General features: G+C 52.7%; 13 protein-coding genes across 13 annotated transcripts; 6 read left to right on the plus strand and 7 right to left on the minus strand.

The window, feature by feature from the left end:
• Nucleotides 1–399: 399 nt before the first annotated feature.
• On the plus strand, nucleotides 400–920 carry PPTG_22975 (hypothetical protein). Its single transcript, XM_008907743.1, has 2 exons — nucleotides 400–613; nucleotides 678–920. The coding sequence occupies exons 1-2, from the start codon at nucleotides 450–452 to the stop codon at nucleotides 913–915; spliced, it is 402 nt and encodes a 133-aa protein (XP_008905991.1). The 5' UTR covers nucleotides 400–449; the 3' UTR covers nucleotides 916–920.
• Nucleotides 921–1,005: 85 nt separating this feature from the next.
• Nucleotides 1,006–1,518, minus strand: PPTG_11627 (hypothetical protein; the record flags this gene model as incomplete). Its single annotated transcript, XM_008907744.1, has 1 exon — nucleotides 1,006–1,518. One exon carries the CDS (start codon nucleotides 1,516–1,518, stop codon nucleotides 1,006–1,008), a length of 513 nt encoding a protein of 170 aa, XP_008905992.1.
• An 87-nt stretch (nucleotides 1,519–1,605) lies between these two features.
• On the minus strand, nucleotides 1,606–1,984 carry PPTG_22976 (hypothetical protein; the record flags this gene model as incomplete). The annotated part of the gene is made up of 2 exons (XM_008907745.1): nucleotides 1,606–1,816; nucleotides 1,869–1,984. 2 exons carry the CDS (start codon nucleotides 1,982–1,984, stop codon nucleotides 1,606–1,608), a joined length of 327 nt encoding a protein of 108 aa, XP_008905993.1.
• Nucleotides 1,985–2,280: 296 nt separating this feature from the next.
• PPTG_22977 (hypothetical protein) lies at nucleotides 2,281–2,430 on the minus strand (the record flags this gene model as incomplete). Its single annotated transcript, XM_008907746.1, has 1 exon — nucleotides 2,281–2,430. The coding sequence occupies one exon, from the start codon at nucleotides 2,428–2,430 to the stop codon at nucleotides 2,281–2,283; it is 150 nt and encodes a 49-aa protein (XP_008905994.1).
• A 2,066-nt stretch (nucleotides 2,431–4,496) lies between these two features.
• PPTG_11628 (hypothetical protein) lies at nucleotides 4,497–8,541 on the minus strand. Its single transcript, XM_008907747.1, has one exon. It carries the CDS (start codon nucleotides 8,455–8,457, stop codon nucleotides 4,729–4,731), a length of 3,729 nt encoding a protein of 1,242 aa, XP_008905995.1. The 5' UTR covers nucleotides 8,458–8,541; the 3' UTR covers nucleotides 4,497–4,728.
• An 83-nt stretch (nucleotides 8,542–8,624) lies between these two features.
• PPTG_11629 (hypothetical protein) lies at nucleotides 8,625–10,595 on the minus strand (the record flags this gene model as incomplete). Its single annotated transcript, XM_008907748.1, has 1 exon — nucleotides 8,625–10,595. One exon carries the CDS (start codon nucleotides 10,593–10,595, stop codon nucleotides 8,664–8,666), a length of 1,932 nt encoding a protein of 643 aa, XP_008905996.1. The 3' UTR covers nucleotides 8,625–8,663.
• Nucleotides 10,596–12,437: 1,842 nt separating this feature from the next.
• Nucleotides 12,438–13,666, plus strand: PPTG_11630 (hypothetical protein). The gene has a single exon (XM_008907749.1). The coding sequence runs from the start codon at nucleotides 12,692–12,694 to the stop codon at nucleotides 13,487–13,489; it is 798 nt and encodes a 265-aa protein (XP_008905997.1). The 5' UTR covers nucleotides 12,438–12,691; the 3' UTR covers nucleotides 13,490–13,666.
• Nucleotides 13,667–13,907: 241 nt separating this feature from the next.
• PPTG_22978 (hypothetical protein) lies at nucleotides 13,908–14,075 on the minus strand (the record flags this gene model as incomplete). The annotated part of the gene is made up of 1 exon (XM_008907750.1): nucleotides 13,908–14,075. The coding sequence occupies one exon, from the start codon at nucleotides 14,073–14,075 to the stop codon at nucleotides 13,908–13,910; it is 168 nt and encodes a 55-aa protein (XP_008905998.1).
• Nucleotides 14,076–14,554: 479 nt separating this feature from the next.
• On the minus strand, nucleotides 14,555–14,914 carry PPTG_22979 (hypothetical protein; the record flags this gene model as incomplete). The annotated part of the gene is made up of 2 exons (XM_008907751.1): nucleotides 14,555–14,707; nucleotides 14,825–14,914. 2 exons carry the CDS (start codon nucleotides 14,912–14,914, stop codon nucleotides 14,555–14,557), a joined length of 243 nt encoding a protein of 80 aa, XP_008905999.1.
• Nucleotides 14,892–16,035, plus strand: PPTG_11631 (hypothetical protein). Its single transcript, XM_008907752.1, has one exon. It carries the CDS (start codon nucleotides 15,183–15,185, stop codon nucleotides 15,894–15,896), a length of 714 nt encoding a protein of 237 aa, XP_008906000.1. The 5' UTR covers nucleotides 14,892–15,182; the 3' UTR covers nucleotides 15,897–16,035.
• A 232-nt stretch (nucleotides 16,036–16,267) lies between these two features.
• Nucleotides 16,268–18,209, plus strand: PPTG_11632 (hypothetical protein). The gene has a single exon (XM_008907753.1). The coding sequence runs from the start codon at nucleotides 16,323–16,325 to the stop codon at nucleotides 18,120–18,122; it is 1,800 nt and encodes a 599-aa protein (XP_008906001.1). The 5' UTR covers nucleotides 16,268–16,322; the 3' UTR covers nucleotides 18,123–18,209.
• Nucleotides 18,210–18,532: 323 nt separating this feature from the next.
• Nucleotides 18,533–20,287, plus strand: PPTG_11633 (hypothetical protein; the record flags this gene model as incomplete). Its single annotated transcript, XM_008907754.1, has 1 exon — nucleotides 18,533–20,287. The coding sequence occupies one exon, from the start codon at nucleotides 18,533–18,535 to the stop codon at nucleotides 20,285–20,287; it is 1,755 nt and encodes a 584-aa protein (XP_008906002.1).
• A 265-nt stretch (nucleotides 20,288–20,552) lies between these two features.
• PPTG_11634 (hypothetical protein) lies at nucleotides 20,553–22,872 on the plus strand. The gene has a single exon (XM_008907755.1). It carries the CDS (start codon nucleotides 20,758–20,760, stop codon nucleotides 22,750–22,752), a length of 1,995 nt encoding a protein of 664 aa, XP_008906003.1. The 5' UTR covers nucleotides 20,553–20,757; the 3' UTR covers nucleotides 22,753–22,872.
• The last annotated feature ends 7 nt before the right edge of the window (nucleotides 22,873–22,879 follow it).

The following is a 22,879-nucleotide window of genomic DNA, read 5'->3' on the forward strand; positions in this document are numbered from 1 at the left end:
GCTGATTACTGAGTAGTAGATGTAATCAAAAGGAATGAAGTTTACTGTTAAGTAGAATGTAATCGGGAGTATGGTGACGGGAGGTGGAACGGTTACTAGCTAGGTTTTATACAGCAAGTAATTGAACGAGACTAAAAAAAACTTTCAATGTTTGAACCATGGCAACGTCGAAGTGGTATGATAACGAAAGCTATATACTGCTCACATGTCATTACGAATTCCTATAAAATTCTATCTAAGTCGGCTCTACCGATAGGATCGGTAGAACCGACATCGTACTTTAGTGGCAGTAGTCGTGTCTTTCCTAGTAGTAACCAACTGGATTGAGCGGGTTTGTTTATGGAAATATACTAATATTGACGATTTGACAAATATATTTATATTAACAATTTTGACCATTATACACGGTTTTACTATTGGTGTGGAAGCCATCGGTTGACGGATGCAGGATGTTGATCCTTGACAGTTTGAAGACGTACAAGATGGCATCGGTCCGCTACGCGCTGCAGGAAGAGTGCTACACGCAAGTCGAGTTTATCCCCCCCCCCCCCCCCGGTGTCACAGGAATATGCCAACCCATGGACATTTCTGTAATGGAAGCCTTCAAGAACACGTACGTATTTGTTTTTTTTGTAGTTACACTTTTTACATTGTCTCACTATTGTCAATTTTTGCAGGAATGTTTATTACAAATATCACATTGAGCATCCGTTTCCCTCGAATCCGCAGGAGAAGGGAGCCTTGTTGTCGCAGATAGTTTCTGAAGCCTGGGAAGCGATTCCAGCACAGGTCATCGTCAACGGCTTCGACAAGGCAGGTTTGATCCCCACAGGCCCACGCGATAGCGGCGCCCGCTTCGGGTTCCTGTTGTTTCGGTCAGCGATGCGCCACTTGTATGTGAAAAATAGAAATTGATCCTTTTTTCGTCAATTACAAGTTTATGTGATACAAGGAGGGAGTGCCGCCCCTATCTGAATATCGCGAGCAGCCCTTTTTCTGGTGATTTTACGAGATGTTGCACTCTAGTCGTACGTTGCGATGAACCCCTTGGTTTACGGTAGAACCTTGTGGCTGTTGCAACACAGCCGCGATAAGTGCAATTGCTGTCGCGGCGAGCGCGTTCTCGGCGAACCACATGTTCGTGGCATCGTTGACTTCCCCCGAGCCTGACGACGTACGTTTGCTTGCTGCTGTGTATCCTCTGACGGAGTCGGTGGTCGCTCTAAGTGCGGCCATAATTGGTTGTGGCGTCGTAACTCTGGTATGAGCTGAGGGACGCGAGGAGGTCCCCATCGCGTTGAAGCCCATTTTGCTGAGTGGACAGAGCAATCTCCACTTGAGGCCGTGTAACAGGTTGTACCAGTGCAGACCCCAAGGTCGAGGTCGGTGCTGGTGCTGCTGTTGCCGACACTGACGACGTAGTCTTCGCAGTCTCTGTCGGTTGTTGTGGTGCAAGTGTGGAAGTCGCAGTAGTACGCGAGCTGCTCGACATGTCGTAGGTGTTGGTATCACCGACATGCCTCCGCCAGATGTGGTAGCTAGCTTGCATACCTGCCGCAGATATTCGGCGGCTGAGCTGGTTGGAGGCACGCTTGATGAGAGGTACTACTTCGCTCGTGTATACTTAGCTACCTTTTCGGCGTGGCGCATGCGCATATTGCCGGCGGCAGCATTGTCAGTCTTCTGAGTCACAAAAGCGACGGCCACGTAACAAACGTAGGCGATCCTCATGGATGCGTCAAAGAGGTGGATGTCTGATCGGAGTGCGCGGCCCGGAAGGCCCTCGATATGCGAGTCAAAACGCACCTTGAGATGGCTGCCAGGCTTGGCAGCAACGGGTTCAACAGCTTCTTGATCATAGCAAGTACCTGGTCGTGGCGGCCGTCGATGGCTTGAGCATTTCTTGGGTAGTGTTGCAGGACGTGGGACAAAATTTCGTCATGGGTGCATCGTTGGTGACGATAGGTCTTGCCGTCACGTTCATTCCACCATCGAAGTACTGAGTGCGTCAACACCAAATCCACATGGGCTGGTACTGCCCCTAGCGATGAATCGCTTTTGAATTACTTGCCATACCGGCTCCTGTGCAATATCACGGACGAAGGTGTCCGGTGAGTGCAGCATTTGCCAAGCGTGGCTGACCTACAACGCGGCGCACAGGTCTACGAGTGGCACGAAGCCGAGACCGCGCTTGTCAACCGGTGCGTGGGACAGGACCGTAGTGCTAGACTGGTTGAGACGCAGGAGGTGGCACAGACCGCCAGCCGACGCCGAGTCGAGCTATGCCTTGTTGTCGTGTATGTGGTGGATACGATAGGCGTCCTTCGGGTACACATACGTCTTGATTGAATTAATCTTCTGCCATGGCACCAGTGGCGACAGAAAAATGGCTGCCATCATGCGCTTCATCTCTTGCAAGACGAGCTCCATAGAGTCACGGTGCTGTGCGTGGCTAAACCCGTCACCCACATCTAGGTATTATCCTTCGCGCAGCTTGATCGTTGGGAGCGCGTCGGCGTCCAGCAGCAGCTCCATCGCGTCGTCACGTATGTGGCCGTGTGCGTCAGTCTTCGCTGACAGTGTCGAGCACTTGGTGGTGTTGGCCTTATCGTTGACCGCCGCGGTAATGAACCTAAATCATCTGCACTATCTTGATGAAAAGCTAACCAATCCAAAAACGCTTCATGGGCGTGTGAATTCACACGACAAAATAATTAGCAAATATAATCATTTCAGCGGTAGATGCGGCGAATGGCCAGCTAAATCTATTATTCAATTTCCTTCTCCCCCTCCCCATTACGCAATTCGCGAGGCAGCCAAAACGAGAACCATATTCACTAAACAAAAATATTGTTTCCCAATCATGTCGAACTATCTACCGTATAAATCGGGCCCAGTGCGACAAAGATTTCTGGTCAAAAGCAAGTCAAATGAAAAACCTTACGAGGTTTTCATTGAGTCGGGTCTAATGGCGTCATTCCTGCGTGGTTCCGCTGGACCTCATTTTACAAATTCCTTCAGCGCCCAGCTCAAGATGAAGAAAAGGCCCAAGAACAAGAACAAGACAAAACTTCAGGTAAATATCAAGTTTTACCAACCGTCGCTAACGTACTTAACTACGTATGACTTTGGCAAGTAATTAGGGCAGTTGCCAAGGTTGCAGCGACTCTTGGTGTGCACAGTTCAAGCGTGTATGGCTGGAGGAAGAACGACACCGCTCTTGCTGCGGAAAAGAAAGTCGGCAGTAAATTCTACGTACGACACAACACACACGAAGCGTTGTGTGTTCGCCAACCAGTCCTGGAAAAAGCGTATGCCATCATTTTCTTTTTAATTTCTTAATTTATTTACTTTTTTGGTTTAAATTGGCAACCGGATCGTGTTTGCTGGTGTACCTGGGTGTTGCATAGCAAACGAGCTGATGGCTCCTTCGTTTGGCAGCAGTGCTGTTGAACACACTGTGCAACCTACGGCATGGTGCGACCATGATATTATGGTTGATTGGTTTGAGAAGGTTGGTTTCTGTTTTTTTTTTTAGGTTTAGATTTAAAATATTTGTTGTGTTTTTAGATATGGAGACCTAGTGTATGGATATCGGATGCTGCTTCTGGATAGCTTCAAGATCCACAAAATGAGCAGCATTCGACTTCGTCTTGACGACGATTGTTCCATTCAAGTCCAGTTCCTTCCTATGGGAGCAACTGGTCTTAGCCAGCCGATGGATGTAAGTGTGATGAAGTCGTTCAAGACGAACATTCAGTAAGTAATGTTTCATTGCTTTATTACCACTTTAAATGCCACATTGACCATCCATTCCCTACAACTGCTGCCGAAAGACGTGTTATGCTCTCCTTTCTTGTAGCGAAAGCATGGGATCTCGTCAATGTAAAGACAATCGTAAAAGGATTGTGCAGAGCCAATCTAATATTGATTGGGCCCCGCGATGGTGTGTTTGCTACATACCTGCAGGCGCTGCCGGACGATTCCATTATTGACCAGGACGCAGATAATCAATAAATTTGTTTACCATCGTTATTTTATTAAATTCTTCAAATTAGTTACTTATTATCAAACAATTGGTGTAATGTGTATGTAAGGACGGGGTGTCACCCATTATTTGTAAACTGTCGCATTGAGTTTGTTTGTTGCACTTGGGCCCGATTTATACGGTATTGTAGAATGGTTCTAGAAGCTTGTTAAGAGACCTTTACCGTAAATGTAATCAACCGAACTGAGTTCATAGAGATAAAACAAACAAATGAAGAAAGAGGAGGGTGGGGGCGGCGCACGCGCTCACCCCCGCTGACAAAAATTCTACTGTGGAATTACTCAAAAGAGCATTCCTGAACCCTTACAGCACCGGAGTGCAAGGGGCCTGCTCCGGCTCATGTCAACGCCCTCATTGAGCAGCGTCAAGCACCAGTCAGGTAAGTATGATTTGGTCAATGAAACTGACCAACTTACCTGTACTATAATTTAAACCTCACGTACATAATGTTTTTTCAGATTCCGAATTTGAAATGTTGGCTTTTCACGTCGTAATATGCGTAGGTTTGAGAGAATTAGAAGTTGTAGTCAGCATTACTCCAGCAACCTGAATAGGTCTGGTACAGTAGAGCACGCGGTCGAAGAATTGCGCAGCATTATCGCGAGTCAAAAGCCTGCATGTACTCTTAACTATAACAGCGGAACACGTACTACTCTGTATCTACCCTGCTCCTCTCAACTCTACAGCGCGGTCGACTTGGTTTTGCCCTTTTTCTTCTTCGACTTGCGCTTCTTGACAGTCCTGAATCCCTCATTCTCACTCGTCTTAGCAACGTTCGACTCTGCAGCGATCGTCTTGCTCTCCACAAAGCCCTCACGGAGATACGTCTTCAAAGTGAGGACAGTCTCCTCCAACTGCTTGTGCGTGTGCAGCGCCGAGATGAAGAAGCGCAGACGGCATTTCCCTTCCTCCACAGCAGGGTACACAATAGGCTTGACATTAATCTTGTGCAGAGTCAAGTACTCGGAGGCTTTAGCAGTGGCAATGGTGCTACCAATCATCACCACGACCACAGGTGCACCGCGGAAGGTGCTCTCCCCCATCGGGATCTTGTGCTCCTTGCACAGGTCGTAGAAGAACATACTACGCTCCTGCAGAGTAGTCGTACGCGACGAGCTCTCCGTCATCAGCTGCACAGATTTCAACGCAGCCGAGCCACAAGCTGGAGCCAAACCAACTGAAAAGACGAAGCCACCAGCACAGTGCTTGAGGTATTTAACCAGCGACTTTGAGCCCAGGATGAAGCCACCAACCGATCCCAGCGCCTTGCTCATCGTGCCCATACGTACATCAATGTCCTTGGGGTCCACATTGGCGTGTTCACAAATACCACGACCCGTAGCACCCATCGTACCGAACGAGTGAGCTTCGTCAATGAAGAGCAGAGCCTTGTACTTCTTCTTGATGCGGATCATCTCATTGACGTTCGGGATGTCGCCGTCCATGCTGTACACGCCTTCAATGACAATAAGAACACGACGGTACTTGGTACGGAGCTTGGACAGCATCCGTTCAAGTGCCTTGGTGTCATTGTGCGGGAACGGCAGGATAGTAGCGCCACTGAGACGTTGGCCACTCACACAGGAGTCGTGATTAAGTGCGTCACACAGAATCAGATCGCCCTTGGACACCAGTGCATCGATGGTCGTCACATTGGACACCCAACCACCGACGAAGAGAATGCTCGCATCAGCCTTAAAGAACGTACAAAGCGCCTTCTCCAAGTCCACATTCACCTGGGTCTGTCCCACAATTGGCGACGAACTCATCGTTGTGCCGTACTCCTCGATTCCTGCCTTCGAAGCAGCAGCAACCTCGGGGTCCGACGCATTGCCCAGATAGTTGTACGTGTTGAAATTGGTCATACGACGCTTCTCAGGCGTCAGCGTCTCCAGGAAGGGCACACGCAGTCCAGCGCTCTCGAACTCCTTCATCTGGCCGAAAAGTCCCTGAACTTCCGGGAAATTCTCAATCTCAAAGCAACTCGAGTCGATCTCCTCAACTGTAGTGGCAGTCTGGACGTCGCCTTGGTCGTCGCCCTCCTGGTCGCCAGCCAGATCTCCAGTTGTCAATCCGGGGGCATTCGCGAGCTTGAGCGGCGTGTCGTACTGGAAAAACGCCGAAGGAGACACGATACACCCCAGGAACTCGCCCAGATCCGACGACAGGCCAACAATCGCCACGGAATCCATACCAAACATGGCCCACGGCGTGTTCGGGTCGATCTCAGCAGCGTTGGTCGTCGTCTTCTGGCCGTCCGACGATTCTCCCGTCGGCATTTCCATCTCCTGTGCCACATGCTCCAATAACCACGCGAGGATCTCATCCGGTGTCTTCAACTCTCCAGAGGGTTTGGTAGTAGTCTTCTCCTTCCGCTTGGTTGGGGTAGAAGCAACTGGAGCGTTGCCAGCTTTCGCTCTGTACTCGAACAGCGGCTTAACAAGCGTTCCATCCAGGAAATGAGCCTTCGAGGCACTACGCTGGATCTTTCCACTCGTGGTTTTGGGGATCGTCTTCTGACGCAGCAGCACGATGGCTTCACACTTCAGCTGGTGCTCAGACAACACCGTCTTGATAATCTCCCGACAAATCTCCTCCAACGTTTCCTGCGAAGATCCGTTCTTGACTTCCGTGACCACCACCAGCGCTTCCTCGTCGCCTTTTTCAATCGAAAACGCAGCCGTGCAACCGGGGCGAACATTCTCGTGCGCATGCTCAACAGAAGCTTCCACGTCCTGAGGACATACATTCCGGCCACGAATGATGATCAGATCCTTGAGTCGGCCAGTGACAAAGAGCTCGCCCTTGCGCAAGAAACCCATGTCTCCAGTCCGTAAGTACGTGTTGTTCGCGTCCTTCTCGCCTGCAAGCTGAGCACGGAACATCTCCTCGGTATACTCGGGTCGGTTCCAATATCCAACAGCCACTGACGGGCCCTGTACCCACACCTCTCCGACCTGCAGCTCGTCCAATAGCTTCTTGGTATCCGGATTGACAATAGAGACACTAAACGTCGGCATGGCTTTGCCACAGCCTACAAGCTGCATCACCTCATTGGAAGCAGGTTTCTTGCTCTTCTTGGAGCTCACAACAGCGGCCTTGCGCTCAGTCTCCAGCACGCGCTTGTTAACGTCCAATAGCGTCGGTTTCTGAGGCGGTTCTTGTCCCGTGCACACCAACGTGACTTCCGCCAATCCGTAGCCACAGTTGAACGTATTGGGATCAAAACCAGACGCACTGAACTTGGATGTAAATGCCTCTAGAGACTCACGACGAATAGGCTCAGCAGCACAGATTGTCTGCTTTAACGTACTCAGATCCATCGCCGCCGCCTGCTTGTCGCTGGTCTTTCTGGCTGCTAGTGCATAGCCGAAATTGGGGGCACACACGTGCGTGGCCTTGTACTTACTGGCTGTACGCATCCACAACGCCGGGTCTTTAATGAAGCTGATAGGAGACATACTAACGCACCGCGCAGCAGTGACGCAAGGGGTAATGATAAATCCAACCAGGCCCATGTCATGGTAACTCGGCAGCCAACTCACCATCGTGTCTGTGGGCTCGATGCTCTCCCACGTCTTCAATTGAGCTCTCAAATTGCCGTGAGAGATCATGACAGCTTTAGGAGCGGAGGTGGATCCGGAGCTATACTGGAAGAATGCCACGTCATTCGCTGTTAATGACAGAGCGTCTTCTTCGTCGTATTGCGCGACTAGAGAATCCGGCAGACTGTCCGTGGTGATCCACTGCAAGTTGGCGGGCCACGACGTCCTGGACGTGGAGAAGTAGCCTTTCACTGTAGCCATCTTGCTGGCAAGATGATACGTCGTGTTCGTCAGCACAACCGCAGCCCCAGAGTCCTCCACCAACCGGTTGAACTTGGGGAGATCTTTGGCCAAAGTGCCCGGATACGGCGGGTACACGGGGATACCCACGACGCCGGCGTATAGGCAACCCCAGAAGGCCAGAGCGAAGTCGAGACCAGGAGGGAAGCATAGCATCACGCGGTCGCCTTTAACTACGTGAGCGTCGCGCTGCAGCGCAGCGGCCACTTTACGTGCCGCGCGGTCCACGTCTTCGAAGCTCAAGTTGACAGTCTCACGGCCCAGATCGTCCAAGAAGGTGTAGACGAGCTTGTGGCGCCACTTGGCGGACGCAGCGCGACGCTTAAGCTCAGCAACCACGGGCTCCGTGTTGATGGCAACGCCATTGGCCACAATTGCCGGGTGTTTCTGCTGCGCGGCGTTCTTCTTCTTCTGGCGACGCTTCTTGCGCGCGGGGAGTGAGGATTCCTCAGGACCGTGTTGGCGCTTGGTGCAGTGCGCACCCATGGCCGCGACAGACGCAACGGCGGCTAGTGATGCCGCTGCCACCACCTCAATGGCCACGTCACCCAACAGAGAAGACATGGGGCTAACGCTAGTCGAGAGTTGGAGTGAGTGGCGGATTCCCGCGTCTAAAATGCCACTTGATTATTGTAAGTGAGGTGTTTTGGCCAATGAAAAATGGACAGCAGGGAGACTGATCAGATTCCCCTCTGTATTCGAATTGCAGATTGGGAAGGGAATCAATGAGTGTAGCCATGTGGCAAAACCACTTCAACATCATATTTTGCTTATCGCTTGTGCAGACGGCTGAACGTCGGCATGTTGCCGCTCCGAGCGGCTGAAGGCTGCAGCGGCATAGGCCCGGGTCTTGCCTGAGTCGATAACCTTGGCAAAGTGGCGCTGTTACCGACGACTAAGCCTGGTCCAGGACGTGACAGAGCTTTGGATGGCGCTATATTTCGCTGGATTTGTGGTAGCTTGTTAGTGACGTGCCCCGCCACTGGACCGGACGTTGGTCCGCCACGCCGACTTAATGGCTGTCGAGTTGCCATAGTCCTAGTTGGTACTACAGAGCGGGTAGGCGGTAGTTTGGTTCCGCTATAGCTTGCGGTCTGCCGAGTATTAGCTCCAATTACCGCACTCCGAGCAAACGATCGTTGGTTTCGGCTAGCATGTGCGGTAGTTGAGCTGAACCGGCCAGTAGATCTGGTGCTAGTTGTCGCCGGTAGTCGCTGGAACGCCTCTTTCCGTTTGTTGTATCCTTTTTTAATGTCATCGAGCTTTTGCAGGTGTGAGTTCGCAATACGCTTTCCAGACGCTGCACCGACGGAGGGAGCTCTTACACGAGGCGGTGGAGGCATTCGTTGCTTCTGAGTTCTTTCTGCTGCGGCCTTTGCTGCTGCGCCAGCTCGCACGTGAGACGCCGTGGTCTTGCGTTGGTTCGCAGCGGCACGCTTCTTCTCAAGCCATCCTTCAATTACAACATCCTGCTTGCGTGCTTGGTTTTGAGTTTCCGTTGCCTTCTCGTTCTTGAGAAAGTTACGTCGTTCGCGTTCCGTCATGCGTCGAAGTTGTCGTTGCTTGCTCTCAGGGAGACTCGTGAGGAACGTGTCTGTCTTCGATCTGGTCCTATTTCTCGCCCCGGTATTGTTGTTGAGCGCGCGCTTCTTCGCGTTCGCCGCTGCTGTCGATCCCTGTGTCCGTCGTAACGAAGACACTGGTGTTTTATCTCGTGCACGCATTTTGGTCGGCCCTGTGACAGCATACACAGTTCTGGAGGGTTCGTGTAGCCCACCAGTAGCTCTTCTCTTAGCAAACCGGAGGCCGCTTCCAGCGGTGGATTGCTTCGCTCCTGTTCTACTAGAGTTGCTACCATCTCGCGCGTCGTCGAGATCATCCACCGCTAAACCGGCATCTTCCAGGTTTCTAATACGCTGCTCAAGCTCCATCAGTTTGTCAAGACTGGTCACCACGTTTGCGTTGTCTTGGGCAGCTTTGCCGCCAGCAGCCATCGCCGCTCGGTGGTACACGCTGTTACTATTCCCCCGATCACGTTTGTTAGGCGAGTTTGATTCTTCGTCTTGATTCGACCCCTTTGTCTTGGCCCGACTGGTATCGTTCCCACTAGCTTGAAGCTCCAGCATCTTCTCTCGATACTGTTGGCGCCTTCGCTGCATATCCTCACGTTGTGCCATCGATTCTTTGAGCTTTCGAAGATGCTGGATGTGGCGCTGTACATCATCATCGAGCTTGGCCTCGTCACGTTGACCTTTAGCTTCCAGGTTGCGGAAAAACTCAGAGTTCACCTGCAGAGGTTTGAGCTGCTCCTCTTCAATAATCTGCTGAGCACGTTGCGCACGCTCTTCGCGCTCTCCCTGACTAAGTGCACTCGCGAACTGCGAGTCCTCCTGTTTGATCTTATTGGTCTTGATGATGGCAGCTTTGAGAGCTGCCTCGTTCGCGAGTTTGTGCCAGTTCAGCAACTTCATTTCTTGCTGTAGCTCTTCTGCCTGTGAGATTGGCGCGGCGCTCGTTGTGCGTGGCTTCATCTTTCGGGTTGCATTCGCTGTGCTTTCAGAACGAGATTTTACTGACGGTCGAGATGCTTTGCCACTATCATTCGAAGCTTCGAGACGTTCATCATGTTGACCGTCGCCACTCTGGTATTCATCTAGCTCACGCACCCAGCCTGAGTAGTCTGCGGCTACATGCACAGCCATAACGCTGCTTGCTAGGAATCCCGCAACAGCGGGAGGGTTTTAACGACGACCGAAGAGCGAACGGGCCGTCGTGGAAAGCAGGTTGGATCAGGATGATGCCTAAATAGCAAGAGCATTTGCTGTTTTTAGCTGTGCTGTCCACGTCTAAATAGCTATCCAATCGCTTTGAGTTGCAAACGAGTAGAAGAGCAGAGATGATCGATACTATCGTTGCTATAATAAGGTGCTGCTTCTATTTCGAAGGTAGTTATAAAGCTCACGTATGATGGCAAACTGCAGTGCATGTACTTTTGGTTGAAGGTGTAGGAAATACTTCAAGCACAGGTGTTTACAGGATTCACTCGTCAGACAAAGTTTGGATGGTAAACCCACGACAACGATGGGACATCATCGCCGCAAACAACACGTTTGAAACGAGCGCAAACAGATTCCGTTAGATTCCGACTCGTTTTGCATGTTCGTGTGCTCACAACACGAGAGCTGTGAACGTTCATGTACCAGATTCTGCTCAACAGTACATGTACAGCGATTTTGATCCTTTCTACCAGCAGTTTGTAGGTAGGGGGCTTTCACTGAACTACAAATATATGAAGCTCGAATGATCACGTTCGCCCGAATTCACTCCTTGTAGCAATTCTAGTTCAGTTTGCAACCTGTGCCTCTGCGACATACATGTCACTCGGCAATAAGTTACGATGAGCACCCCCCCCCCCCACGTACAGTTCGAACACCAAAGCATTTAATCAGTACCGACTAATAATTGTTCCGACACTAATGCGAGTTGACATCTACCCACCGAACTAGAGTTTTCATTCCACGCAGCATTGCAGATTTCGTTGCGGAGTCAATCGGCGGGAGTCCAGCCTCTCTTACTGAAGTAGGCAATATGCAGCGCGATGAATGGTGCTTGTCGTTCGTGGCAGCCTGAAGTACTTCGTTTAATACGTGTACACGTTTAGCAGGACAAATCGCTTCGCGAGTTGCCGAGCTCCGAATGTCTGCAAATGGAATCTGCCGTCGCCGGCGATAGATTCTGTTCGGTGATTCGACGGTACACTTCAATCACGTTGTGGCGCGATCACTGCATCGAGATTCGGCCAAATCCACTGCGCTCAAGCACACATGCGACAGTCGCAAAGCCCAACAGCTTGCCACAGCCAGTCGAGTCCCCAAACTGTACAGAAGAGGCGCGGCCGTCAAGAATCTCTGACAGAGCGCTGCTCTGAGCCAGAACAAAGCGGAGAGCACGCGCCGACGACGGAGCGATTTGGCACGTTGTCTGCCAGGCTGGCAGTAGCTGTGCTAGCACCCGCTCTCTAAGCATGTAATCCACGCGTGCCCTCAGCCAATGTACATGTATCTGCTGGTCGAGAAAACTTGTGTCTTGGTAACATGTAAACCCGTTCTGGTGGCTCGAAAGACTTCAGAAATGTTGGCTTAAATTGTAGCGAGCATTACACTATTATAATTGTACGACATCTAGACGGCAGAGGCTAAATTCAGCCCTCGAACTTGCAGGCAGCGCGTTAAGGCGTCCAGTGCTCATTGGCGCATAACGAGCCGCGTCGGAGATACATGCGCTGCAATTGGTGGGATGAATGCCGCCGTCACGGAAACACCGGAGCAGAAATGGTGTTCTGGTGTTGGAGGGCAATCGTGTGATAAAAGAGACCTGCCCCGTCCAAGCACAGCCGTTGCTGCGCGTCTCTTGATTTTGCGAGCGGGGATTGGTCAAAATTGACTTCGTTGCCTCAACTGTCCACGTAGACGAATTCGCGGTACCTAAGTGGCTACGGCGGACCTAGGATTCGCCAATGAACTCGGCTAATTGACCAAAGTGGCATTCCGGGGGCTGGACCGGAATGCGTTCTTATTTGCGCGGTCAGGCGCCGCATTTGCGCCATCTTCCTCCTCGCCCCACTCGCCATTTTTGCATTTGGTTCGACGTCTGTACGCGCGCGAATCTCATTGGGCTTCGCCACGCCAGCAGTTAAACCAGCCTCCTGCTTCGCCTGCGCTCGCTTCACGAAACCTCTTGCGCAGTGCCAGAATTGCCACCACAACTCAATTTGCTTCATATAACTCAAGCTGGTAAAATGACCACCAAGACCCAGCTAGATTTCATCCTTAACCCCGTCGTCGAGGCCGTGCGGCTCGTGCCTCTGTTGCCGTCGGCGACTTCGCTGCTGCCCAAGTCCACCTGCATTTCGCCGACCTGGAGCGCGGGCTCGCCCAGCTCCGTTTCGGGCTGGAACGGTGAGCAAGCTGTGCTGGCCGCGCTGCTGCGTGGTCCGAGCACACCCGTGCTACGACATAAGCGAAACTTCGAGCAACTTCCCGGTCTGACGGCCAACAAGAAGATTCGCACCACTACGGTGCTTCCGTCGATCTTCGTACCATCCGTGTCGTCGCCGACCCTTGACAGCTGCATGTCCGGCGGCACAAGTTCTGAGGGCGAGAGCTCTGATACCGACAGCCCCAAGACGGGTTCGTCCTCGTCCTCGCACAAAAAGAAGACACGTCTCTGCAAGGAGAAGGGCTGTACCAGTCTGGCGGTCTCGCGTCGCAGTTGTGTACGTCACGGCGGCGGCTCCCGCTGCACGTTCGAAGGCTGCACAAACGGCGCCAAGCTGCGCAATCGCTGTTTTCAGCACGGTGGCTCCACTATTTGCCTGGCTGCAGGTTGCAACAGCAAGGCCAAGCGATACGGTTACTGCTGGTCGCACGGTGGCGGCCGCATCTGCAGCCACGACGGCTGCGTCAAGGTGGCGGCCCAGGGCGGTTCGTGCTGGGCACACGGCGGCGGCAACCGCTGCAAGCTCGAGGGCTGCAGCAAGCGCTCGTACCAAAAGTACGGTTACTACTGCAAGGCTCACTCCACTTACAACGTGTAAGCAAGGAAAACTCACTGCCCCGTGGTGCCTATTTATTCGGAGTCAAATTTGAAGTATTATCAAGAGGACGAGGAATCTAGCCTAGCCTAGCCTTGGTTTAAGCGAAGCGAACCTAGCTTCCCGTAAAAGTTAAGCAAAAATGCCAAGCTGATTGACTTGGAATCCTTCTTTTGGTGATCGTTCTACTGAATTATTCTCCTCACGCACAGAACTGCGATCTTGTTGAAAGCACTAGGAGCTCCTATCGGGACAACGTCACGCTGATATGAGCTGGACGCTGATGATCTCTTGCCAGTTACGCACCAATCAGACCGCAAGGTTAAACCGCATCAACTCGTTCAGGCGAGCTGAGGCTTGCTGTTCCACTTCGTCGAAGAAGGCTCTCATCATCCTTTTGTTCTCGCTCAACTGCTCCAGACTAGAGTCCAGTGGCACTGGCAGTGCAGCCAGCAAGCGCGCCCGACGTCAGTACATTCGACGCTTGCCACGTCCTCACGCGACGCGGCCGATAAATCCCGGTGCCATGACGCGTTGCGCTCGGTGACGCCCTATTGGCGGCAGTGGCCGCTGACGCTGAGGGGACCATCACGCAAAAACCATTTGGTACACATGACACTGAGACCACTTGTAGAAGCGACGACACCCATTTGCCCACACGGCGGCTGGCGGGCGAGATTTTTTTTTTCCCGACTTCGAAGCGCGGCACCGCCAACGTTGCTTTGATTTGCTTTGCGAGCTTCGCGCAGTGTTGGTCACCGCAGTTCAAGGTAAGCGCTGTATCGCTGGGGGCAAGTGCAACGGCCCAACACCGGATTCTCCTCGTTTTTGCGCACAGTCTGATTACCTTGAAGAAAGATGAGAATCTTCAGAAGTGCCTCTGCAGATCCTCGCTAGTCAAGTTAACAGTGAATGCCCACCAAGCAATGCTTTGCAATCAAACTCCAAGTTCGGCCATGCATACATGTATGTTGCAGGCAATGTATTAGTCACTGCGCGGGCAACTTCGTCGTGGTATCCGGAGTGTTTTGCTGCACGGTCTCGATGCGTTCCGGTGCATCTCCTTCGTTAAACGTCGAAGTTGCTGCCGTCCTGTCGCGGCGCGTCACGGCCTGCTCTCAGGATCGGGTCTGCGCGTGCCGGCGCTCGAGCCTGAAGCTGAACGAATTGTCCGTCCAGGATGATCACGAGAATCGCAACTTCAAAAGTCGGTCGACGCTGCTATCCATTCTCTCGCTGTTAGTCTCCACTATCGCCTCAGTTCCAAGCATGCATCATGTTTGCTTGGTGCCAACAAGAACACCTGCTGCAGCAGCCTGTTTTATATCTACGCTCTACTTCAGCTTCAACGCCACCGTTGAGCGGCCATCGATGCCAGTGTTGAAGCAGGCCTCCACCACCAGCACAGGCACAAATGGCGGTTTCCATTTGGCCGGCGCCCGGCGTCATTGCGCCCCATCCCCCCAAAGCAGAACTTACGCAGAGTGCGTCACGCCGGACTCGGCCAATCTCGACGCGCTACGGTGGAGCTCTTGATGGGGCCGCCGGCTGGGACGCGTCCATCCTCGGCATAGCAGTGCGTGCGGCAAAAGACTTCACAAGCCCATGTGTGTTCTGTCATTTTCCGATTGAAGCGGTTCTCCATACAACGACCACTTTTTAAAAACATTTCGCTTGAACAACCATATTGCCGGTGATGTTTCGAGAGAACGAGAACAAGACGGCGTTGGCCTTCATTTTGAACCCGTCATCGCTTCCGTCGACGGCATCGCTGCATACACCCTCACTCGGCTGCAGTAGCGCCTCCGTGTCGCCCACTATGTCGCCCCTCAGCAAGGCAGACATGGGCATGGTCGACTCGGACGGCAACGATGACTCGGACGTGAACGAGGATGGCGCTCGCATCTCTGACCTGCATATCGGCGGTCGCAGCCTGCTCTCGGGCAACGTCATCATTGAGAAGCGTGTGGAACAGTTGCTGGCTGTCGGCAACCACCACGGCAAGATGCGCGTGCGCAAGTCCTCAATCTGCGCTCAAGACGAGTGCCCGCGTGCCGCGGTCTCACGGGGCCGCTGCGTGCGTCACGGAGGCGGCTCGCGCTGCACGTACCCGAACTGCACCCATGGCGCACGTCTGTACAACCGCTGCTTCCACCACGGCGGATGCAAGCTCTGCAAGATCGCGGGTTGTACCAGCAAGGCCAAGCGCTACGGCTACTGCTGGTCGCACGGCGGCGGCCACATCTGCGACGCTCCCGGCTGCTCCAAGGTGGCGGCACCCGGCGGCTTCTGCTGGGCTCACGGCGGCGGCAACCGCTGCAAGGTGGACGGCTGCAACCGACGCTCCTACCAAAAGCACAACTACTTGTGCAAGCAGCACAACGAGGCACAGGGTGGCAAAGCTCCGTAAAACGAGCAATGCCGTCATTCCCTGAGCATCAACAACATTTTTTATGAGGGCGGTTATTTGCCGCATACACTTTGACTTCGTGAGTTGTAAAGAGAATAAATTATTATTTACAGTCACATTCCTGATGCTTTCACAGGAGCTTGTTACGGCAGTAGATTCAACTTGCACCTCTGTCCTTTCGTGATCGCGCGAACAAACTTGATTCATTGCAAATCTTGTTAAGTGATCTACCGGCTGGGATGAAATTCACAGTAAATCTCAACTTACTCACTTGAATTTCAGAATCTCAAGTTGAAATTCTGAATTTCGCAAATTCACCGTGATCAGCAAATTGACAGTTGTTTGACAAAAATTGCATTGAATTTGTACGGCAAAAAAATAGACAGACTGGTGGCTTCAATTCGCTAGTGGCGACTTTCGCTTACCATGACTTCGTCTACAGACCCTAGCGCACCGGGAGACGCGCAGAGACTGTCACTGGACACGCCCCCGTCGAGCCACGCGGTGCATATCGACCACTACTCGCTCGACGATGACACCGTCGGCTGGCAATCCAAGCCAGTGGTTGACTCGGATGAAACTCGCCTGCTGGCCGATACAGATGCAACTCAAACAGAAGAAGATACCGTGCCCACCTTCCACGAGGAAGCGTGGGCCATCTGGAGCATGGGCTGGCAAGTGAGCGTCACGACCTTCTGTCGTATTTCCTTGTCAACCATTTCAACTATGTTCCTAGGCAGATTGGGCTCGCGCGAGCTGGCGGCCAGCGCCTTGGCCAACGTGTGGACGGGTGGTGTGCAGATCCTCATCTTCGGCTTCGCTGTCTCCGTGTGTACGCTCTGCGGCCAGGCATACGGGGCCAAGAACTACCGCCTCGTGGGCGTGTGGTTGCAATTGGCATTGCTCTTCCTCTTTATGCTGTCGGTTCCGGTTATGGTCTCTTTCTTCTACGTGGACCGGATTCTAAGCGTCGTAACGGATGACCATGAGATTCTGGAACTGGCCGATACGTACGCGAGGCTCTTAGCACCAAGTGTGCTTCCTCAAGCGATCTACTGTGCTTTGAGGCAGTATCTTCAGGCACAGGAGATCGTCAGGCCAGCCACGATCATCAGTATTGCCAGCGTCGCTGTATCGCTAGGCTCGAATTACTTTTTCATTTACGGCTGCGGATCGATCCCAGGACTTGGATTCATTGGAGCACCGATCGCTCAGAGCGTGTCGTCTATTTTCCAGCCCACAGCTCTCGTGATCTACGCGTTCTGGTACAAAGGTTACCACAAGAAGACGTGGTTCGGCTGGGATCTCCGCGCCTGCTTACAATGGGAACGCATGCGCGCTTTTGCGTTCCTATCCGCTGGCATGACGATGAATCTCGCATTGGACGAGTGGGTGTATAACGTGATCTCAGCTCTTGCAGGATCGCTCGGTGCGTGGAACTTGGCGGCTAATAGTATTCTATTCAACTTATGGGGGCTTATCTTCGGCATTTATTGGGGTTTCGGCTTGCCTACGCAAGTCCGCGTCGCCAACTTCCTTGGAGCGAACCGCCCTGTGGCTGCGAAACGCACTCTACACGTTGGTTTTGTGCTTGGTGGACTGACGGCCTTCGTGTCGGCGCTGCTTGTGTATGCTTTCCGTGATCATCTTGCGGGATTTTTCACTCACGACCCCACAGTGGTCGCTGCGATCACTAGCACCATGCCTATCTTCTGTACTGCAGTGTTTGTCTCCGGTCTGCACGTTATCATGTCGGCAGTTGTGGAGGCCATGTCGCTCGCTACGACTTTGGTAACCATCACGACGATCGGATCGTGGGTTGTTATGCTACCGGCCTCGTACCTCATGGGTCTTCAATGGAATGGTGGACTTCACGGACTTTGGTGGGGTAGTCTAGTAGGAGAGACGGTCAAGTTTAGCTTGATGGCGCTGGCTCTGTGGCACATTGACTGGCGGGAGATGGCACATCGTGCTGTGATCCAGTCGGAGGGCGACGTTCTGACTGAAGAGGAGCTGGAAGAAGACATCCGATTGCGGTCCGAACTCGTGCTGCCGTCGACACCCACGATGGCCGGCACCACACCCGTGCTTGCTATCCTTTCGACGCCGCAGCGTGTTCACCACCATCACCAGACTGCAAATGAAGCAGCTGGCAAGCGGAATACAATGCACAGCAATTCGTACGGCTCGGTGAACGCGCTTCACAACTTCAATCGTGAGCAGTAGATATGCTACTCACAAAGTGAGCCTGGGAGAGATTGATGAGTTTTATAAAATCAATGAATGGTTTAACTAGTTTCATTTGTGGATATGATTAAAGTTGCAGAAACTGCGGAAAGACTTCAACTTGACCATGTTGCGATCCATCCATCGTAGCTACAGAGTCTAGCATTCTATCGAAGTTTTCAATCGACAGACCAAGCTCTACGAATCGGGCTCGCGTCCACCCCCACGTCACGCGCTGGCCCTTCGACCGTTCGTTTCCGCTGCTTAGACAAAGTCCTCGCGTATTGATAGAAAGTGAAACTACTTTCCGAAGCAAAGGTTGGAGTGCTCTTTACTCACATGGGTATTTGACACCCCCGCTGCACCAGATAACCTTTTCACTGACTCAGTAGGAGATCTTTTCCATGACCATGCCGACGCTCACGAAGACGCTTGACGGGCAGCCGATGCCACGGTGGTGCGCCGACGAGACCAAGATTGTCGTGCACGTCGACCAGGAAGACGACAGTCCCTCGTTCTTGAAACGCAAGATCGCGGATGAAAGGACTTCGCTGCTGGTGAGCGACAAGTTCGCCTCGATGAAGGAGGATGAAGCAGAGGAACCGCTTCCCACTTTCAACGAGGAATCATGCGCGATCTGGAACATGGGCTGGTTGGTTAGTGTCACGACGTTCTGCAGGATCTCGCTATCAACGGTGTCCACAATGTTTCTGGGTCATTTGGGATCAAAAGAACTCGCGGCTAGTGCACTGGCGAGCGTGTGGACAAACGGAGTGCAGATGCTCATCTTTGGCTTCGCCATTTCAGTGTGTACACTATGTGGCCAAGCATACGGCGCTAAGAACTATGCTCTCGTCGGCGTCTGGCTCCAGCTCGCTCTGATTTTCATCACCTTGCTATCTATTCCAGTGATGATCTCGTTTTTCTATGTGGATATCGTCCTGAGACTGGTGACGGACGACCTTGAGGTGTTGATGCTTGCCGACAGATACGCTCGTTTTCTTGCCCCAACGGTTCTACCACAAGCGATTTACTGTGCGCTTCGACAGTATCTCCAGTCGCAAGAGATAATGGAGCCCCCGGCAGTCATCGGCGTTGCCAGCGTCGGTGTGTCATTGATCACCAACTATGCGTTTATCTATGGCTGCGGCCCCTTTCCAGCGCTGGGCTTCATCGGTGCGCCCATTGCGCAGAGTGTATCGTCGATATTTCAACCGGTAGCTCTAGTCGTGTACGGATTCTGGTACAAAGGTTACCACCGGAAAACGTGGGCTGGATTCGATCTTGCAGCCTGCATGCAGTGGGAACGTGTGCGTGCTTTCGTTTCTCTCTCAGTTGGAATGACAATCAACCAGGCACTGGACGAGTGGGTTTACAATGTGATCTCAGCACTGGCAGGATCATTAGGCTCGGTCAAGCTAGCGGCTAACAGCGTCCTATTCAGCTTATGGGGTCTCACGTTCGGTATCTACTGGGGATTCGGCTTGCCTATGCAGGTGCGCTCGGCGAACTTCTTAGGAGCAAACCGTCCTGCAGCCGCTAAGCAGACACTGTATGTGAGTACACTGCTAGGAGGCATCACCACCTTTGTGTGCGCGCTGCTGACGTATCTTTTCCGAGCACCGATAATCGGGTTCTTCACTGTGGACCCCGTCGTGACCGCAGATATCAACAGTACAATGCCTATCTTCTGCTTCGCCGTATTCTTATCAGGGTTACACATCATCATGTCTGCTGTCGTGGAGGCCATGTCGTTAGCGGCAACACTGGTGGCCATCACGACCGCTGGATCCTGGCTCACTATGCTACCGACATCGTACCTACTCGGTCTCTCGTGGAACTGGGGACTGCACGGACTATGGTGGGGCGCTGTCTGCGGCGAGATCGTTAAGTTTGGTCTGATGGTGCTCACGTTGTGGCGCATTGACTGGCGTGAAATGGCTCGTCGGGCTGTACGTCAGTCCGAGCGCGCTGTGCCGCCTACACCCGATGTTAGACCATCCAGCCCAACGCCTGTGCGTACACTCTTCTCAGCAGCGTCACAACGCGTACACCATGTACCTAATGACGGCACACCAACGAAATTAGCCCTTCGACGCATGAGCTCTTACGGCTCAACCAACACAAGTCCAGCACCAATTCACGCAATAGCGAAATCCCCATGATCTGAAGCGCCCAGAACTAACCCCACCGTATCAAGTACAAAAGTTAAAACTCAACTACACTACGTTTCTCGGCAGTTCAACCGCTGCATTCATCGTGATCCAGGAGCGCATCTCTTGATACTTCTCGTCCGTTATATCGACCTGGTTGTTTCGAGCCGCTGCTGCACGATTTCAAGTTGAAGCACATGTAGCCATTTGTGGTCCACATAAAAAGAACTACTATTCTCCGTCAGTTTTGTGCCTTCACGGTACCCCTTCATGGAAAGATCTCGCGACCCTTCGGCCAAATTCGTTGCCCACTTTAGCATTCGCGCAACGAAGGACAAACTCGCTGTCTGGGCTCTTCCACCCAAGCAGAGTGACGCAATCCACTCTCATAACATCGACACTTGCTGCACACCAAGCTAACAGCGCCAAAGGCACTCTCCAGTACCCACATTTAGCTCCACAAAACTGAAGATCGTGGGATCATGTACGTGACGCGGAGGCTACTGCGCTCCACGATGCCGCCGGAGTCTGCGGCCGAGAAGGATGAGAAAATGGATGTGCCGTTTCTTCCACCACCGACCCCCAAACGACGCGCCGCTGTGCGTGCCAGCGCAAAGATTGGTGAGGTGGTTGCTGAGTCTTCTGGCCCCGCAGCGCGCAGTCGAACGCCCAAGCAGGAGAACGAGGGTGACGAGAAGAACAAAAGTCGTAATCATAAGAAAACAAAGAAAGAGAAAGAGGTCAAGAAGAAACAGGAACCGACTGTAGGTGCATCCTCTCTGCATGGCTACCAACTTATGGTGGACGTGCATTACCGAGGAGAACAGTTTGCTGAGGCCAGGATCCTGGACTTGGATCCAGAGAAGGAGCTACTCTTTGTGCACTACATGGGCTGGAACGCGAGGTTCGATGCCTGGGTGGGACTAGAAGAAGTAGCAGCACACGGTAGCCACTGCGAGGTGTCCAAGAACAAGTACGCGAGCTGGGATGGCAGCACCTCATTGTTCGCCACGGAAGAGGAGGTGGCTGCAGAACGTGCAGGTGGCAAGACGAAGCCAAGGAACTCACAGAAGAAACGACCTGCGATGTCCCCGAAGGCGCAACAAGCAGCACGAAAAGCTCTACAGAGCTGTAGTAATCGTAAGACACACAGCGAGGAGAGCGAAGAAGAGCAATCTCCAGCAAGACGTAAGAGCCCGAAACACACGAAGATTACCAAGAAATCGCCGCGCAGTGGGAAGAAAGTGTCGTCGACGAGTGCGTCACCAGTTCGAAGAACTCCAAGACGCGTTCAAGTCGCTGTGGGCACGACAGATGAGGACAGCGAGCGCAAGAACGACAGCGAGACCGCTGACTTGGTGCTGGACGTTGAGATCGAAGGCCATGACGCATTGAGTGATGAAGATGTTGAAGAAGAAGAGGAAGAGGCCTCGAATCAACTCAGAAAACGTGGCAAAAGCCGACGTAATGGTGACAATGAGAGTCCAGGATCCAAACGGAAGCGAGAAACGAGTCACGATGACGTCGACGCTGCAGCCTCTGGAACCAAACACAGTCCATCGAACAAGAAACTCAAGAAGAATACAGCTAGTACCAATGCTATTGCGAAGACGGCTCCATTACCTCCCCGCCATGGTGGGCTAGGCAACGCTACGCGAGAAAAGCTTGCCGCTATCTTCCGACTACGTGTTCAACAGCAGCAACTTAATGCTAGTCAAGCTGGTTTCCAGCAGTCTTTGCAGGATCCAGCGGAGACACCAACCGCTGCTGATACAACCAGTGATACCGAGGAGACCGACGCAAGTGAAGTCACCAAGATCACGGTGGCCAATGCTGAGCTTGCAGCAGCAGAAGAGTATCAGCGACAGCTTCAGCAGTACTATTACCACCAGCAAGTGATGCTTGCGAATAGTATGGCCATGAACGCTGCTGGAAGCGAAGACCCGAGTGTGATTCCACTTCAAGGTGGCATCATGGATCCTCGAATAATCCAGGAGCGTCTGACTGCGCTGGAGGAGCGTCGACGACAGCAAGCGCACGTGCAGGCGTATTATCACCAGTTGATGCTTACACGAGAGCGAAACGTGCGTGCATTAGCAGCCAATCAGGCCTTCATGGCAACGAGTGCAGCTGTGTGGGAGCAGCAGTTGAAGGAGACGCAGAGCGAGGACGGCAGCTCGTCGGTCACGAGCTGGAAGGACGTGACAGGCGCGGACGCGTCCGAGACGAAAGAGACTGTAGCAGCGTCAGGCTCAGAAGCCGATGATAGCAGCAAAGGCGACAACGAGAGCACGAAAGAGAGCGAGACCAGCTCAGCTGCAGTCGCTACCGAGTCAGACGTGACAAAAGCCGCATCCCCGGACAGTGTAGAGAAAGCGGAGGGCTCGGCTGCTACGTCGCCGGTCAAGAGCGATTCAGACAACAGCGATCCAGCAGATCCACCGGCGCAAGGCGTTCTCTATGAGTATGTTCTGTAGCTAGGGCAGCGACAGCAGCTAATGCATGAGCTTCGGTATAGCTTCAACTTTTGTTCCTCGTCCCAATGCGCACTCTGATTGGTGGATAGGAGCTGACAGCCACCGAAAAACTTTGACTTGATTAAAT

The sequence above is a fragment of the Phytophthora parasitica genome (assembly GCF_000247585.1).
Source record: "Phytophthora parasitica INRA-310 unplaced genomic scaffold supercont2.27, whole genome shotgun sequence".
Lineage (NCBI taxonomy): Eukaryota > Oomycota > Peronosporomycetes > Peronosporales > Peronosporaceae > Phytophthora > Phytophthora nicotianae.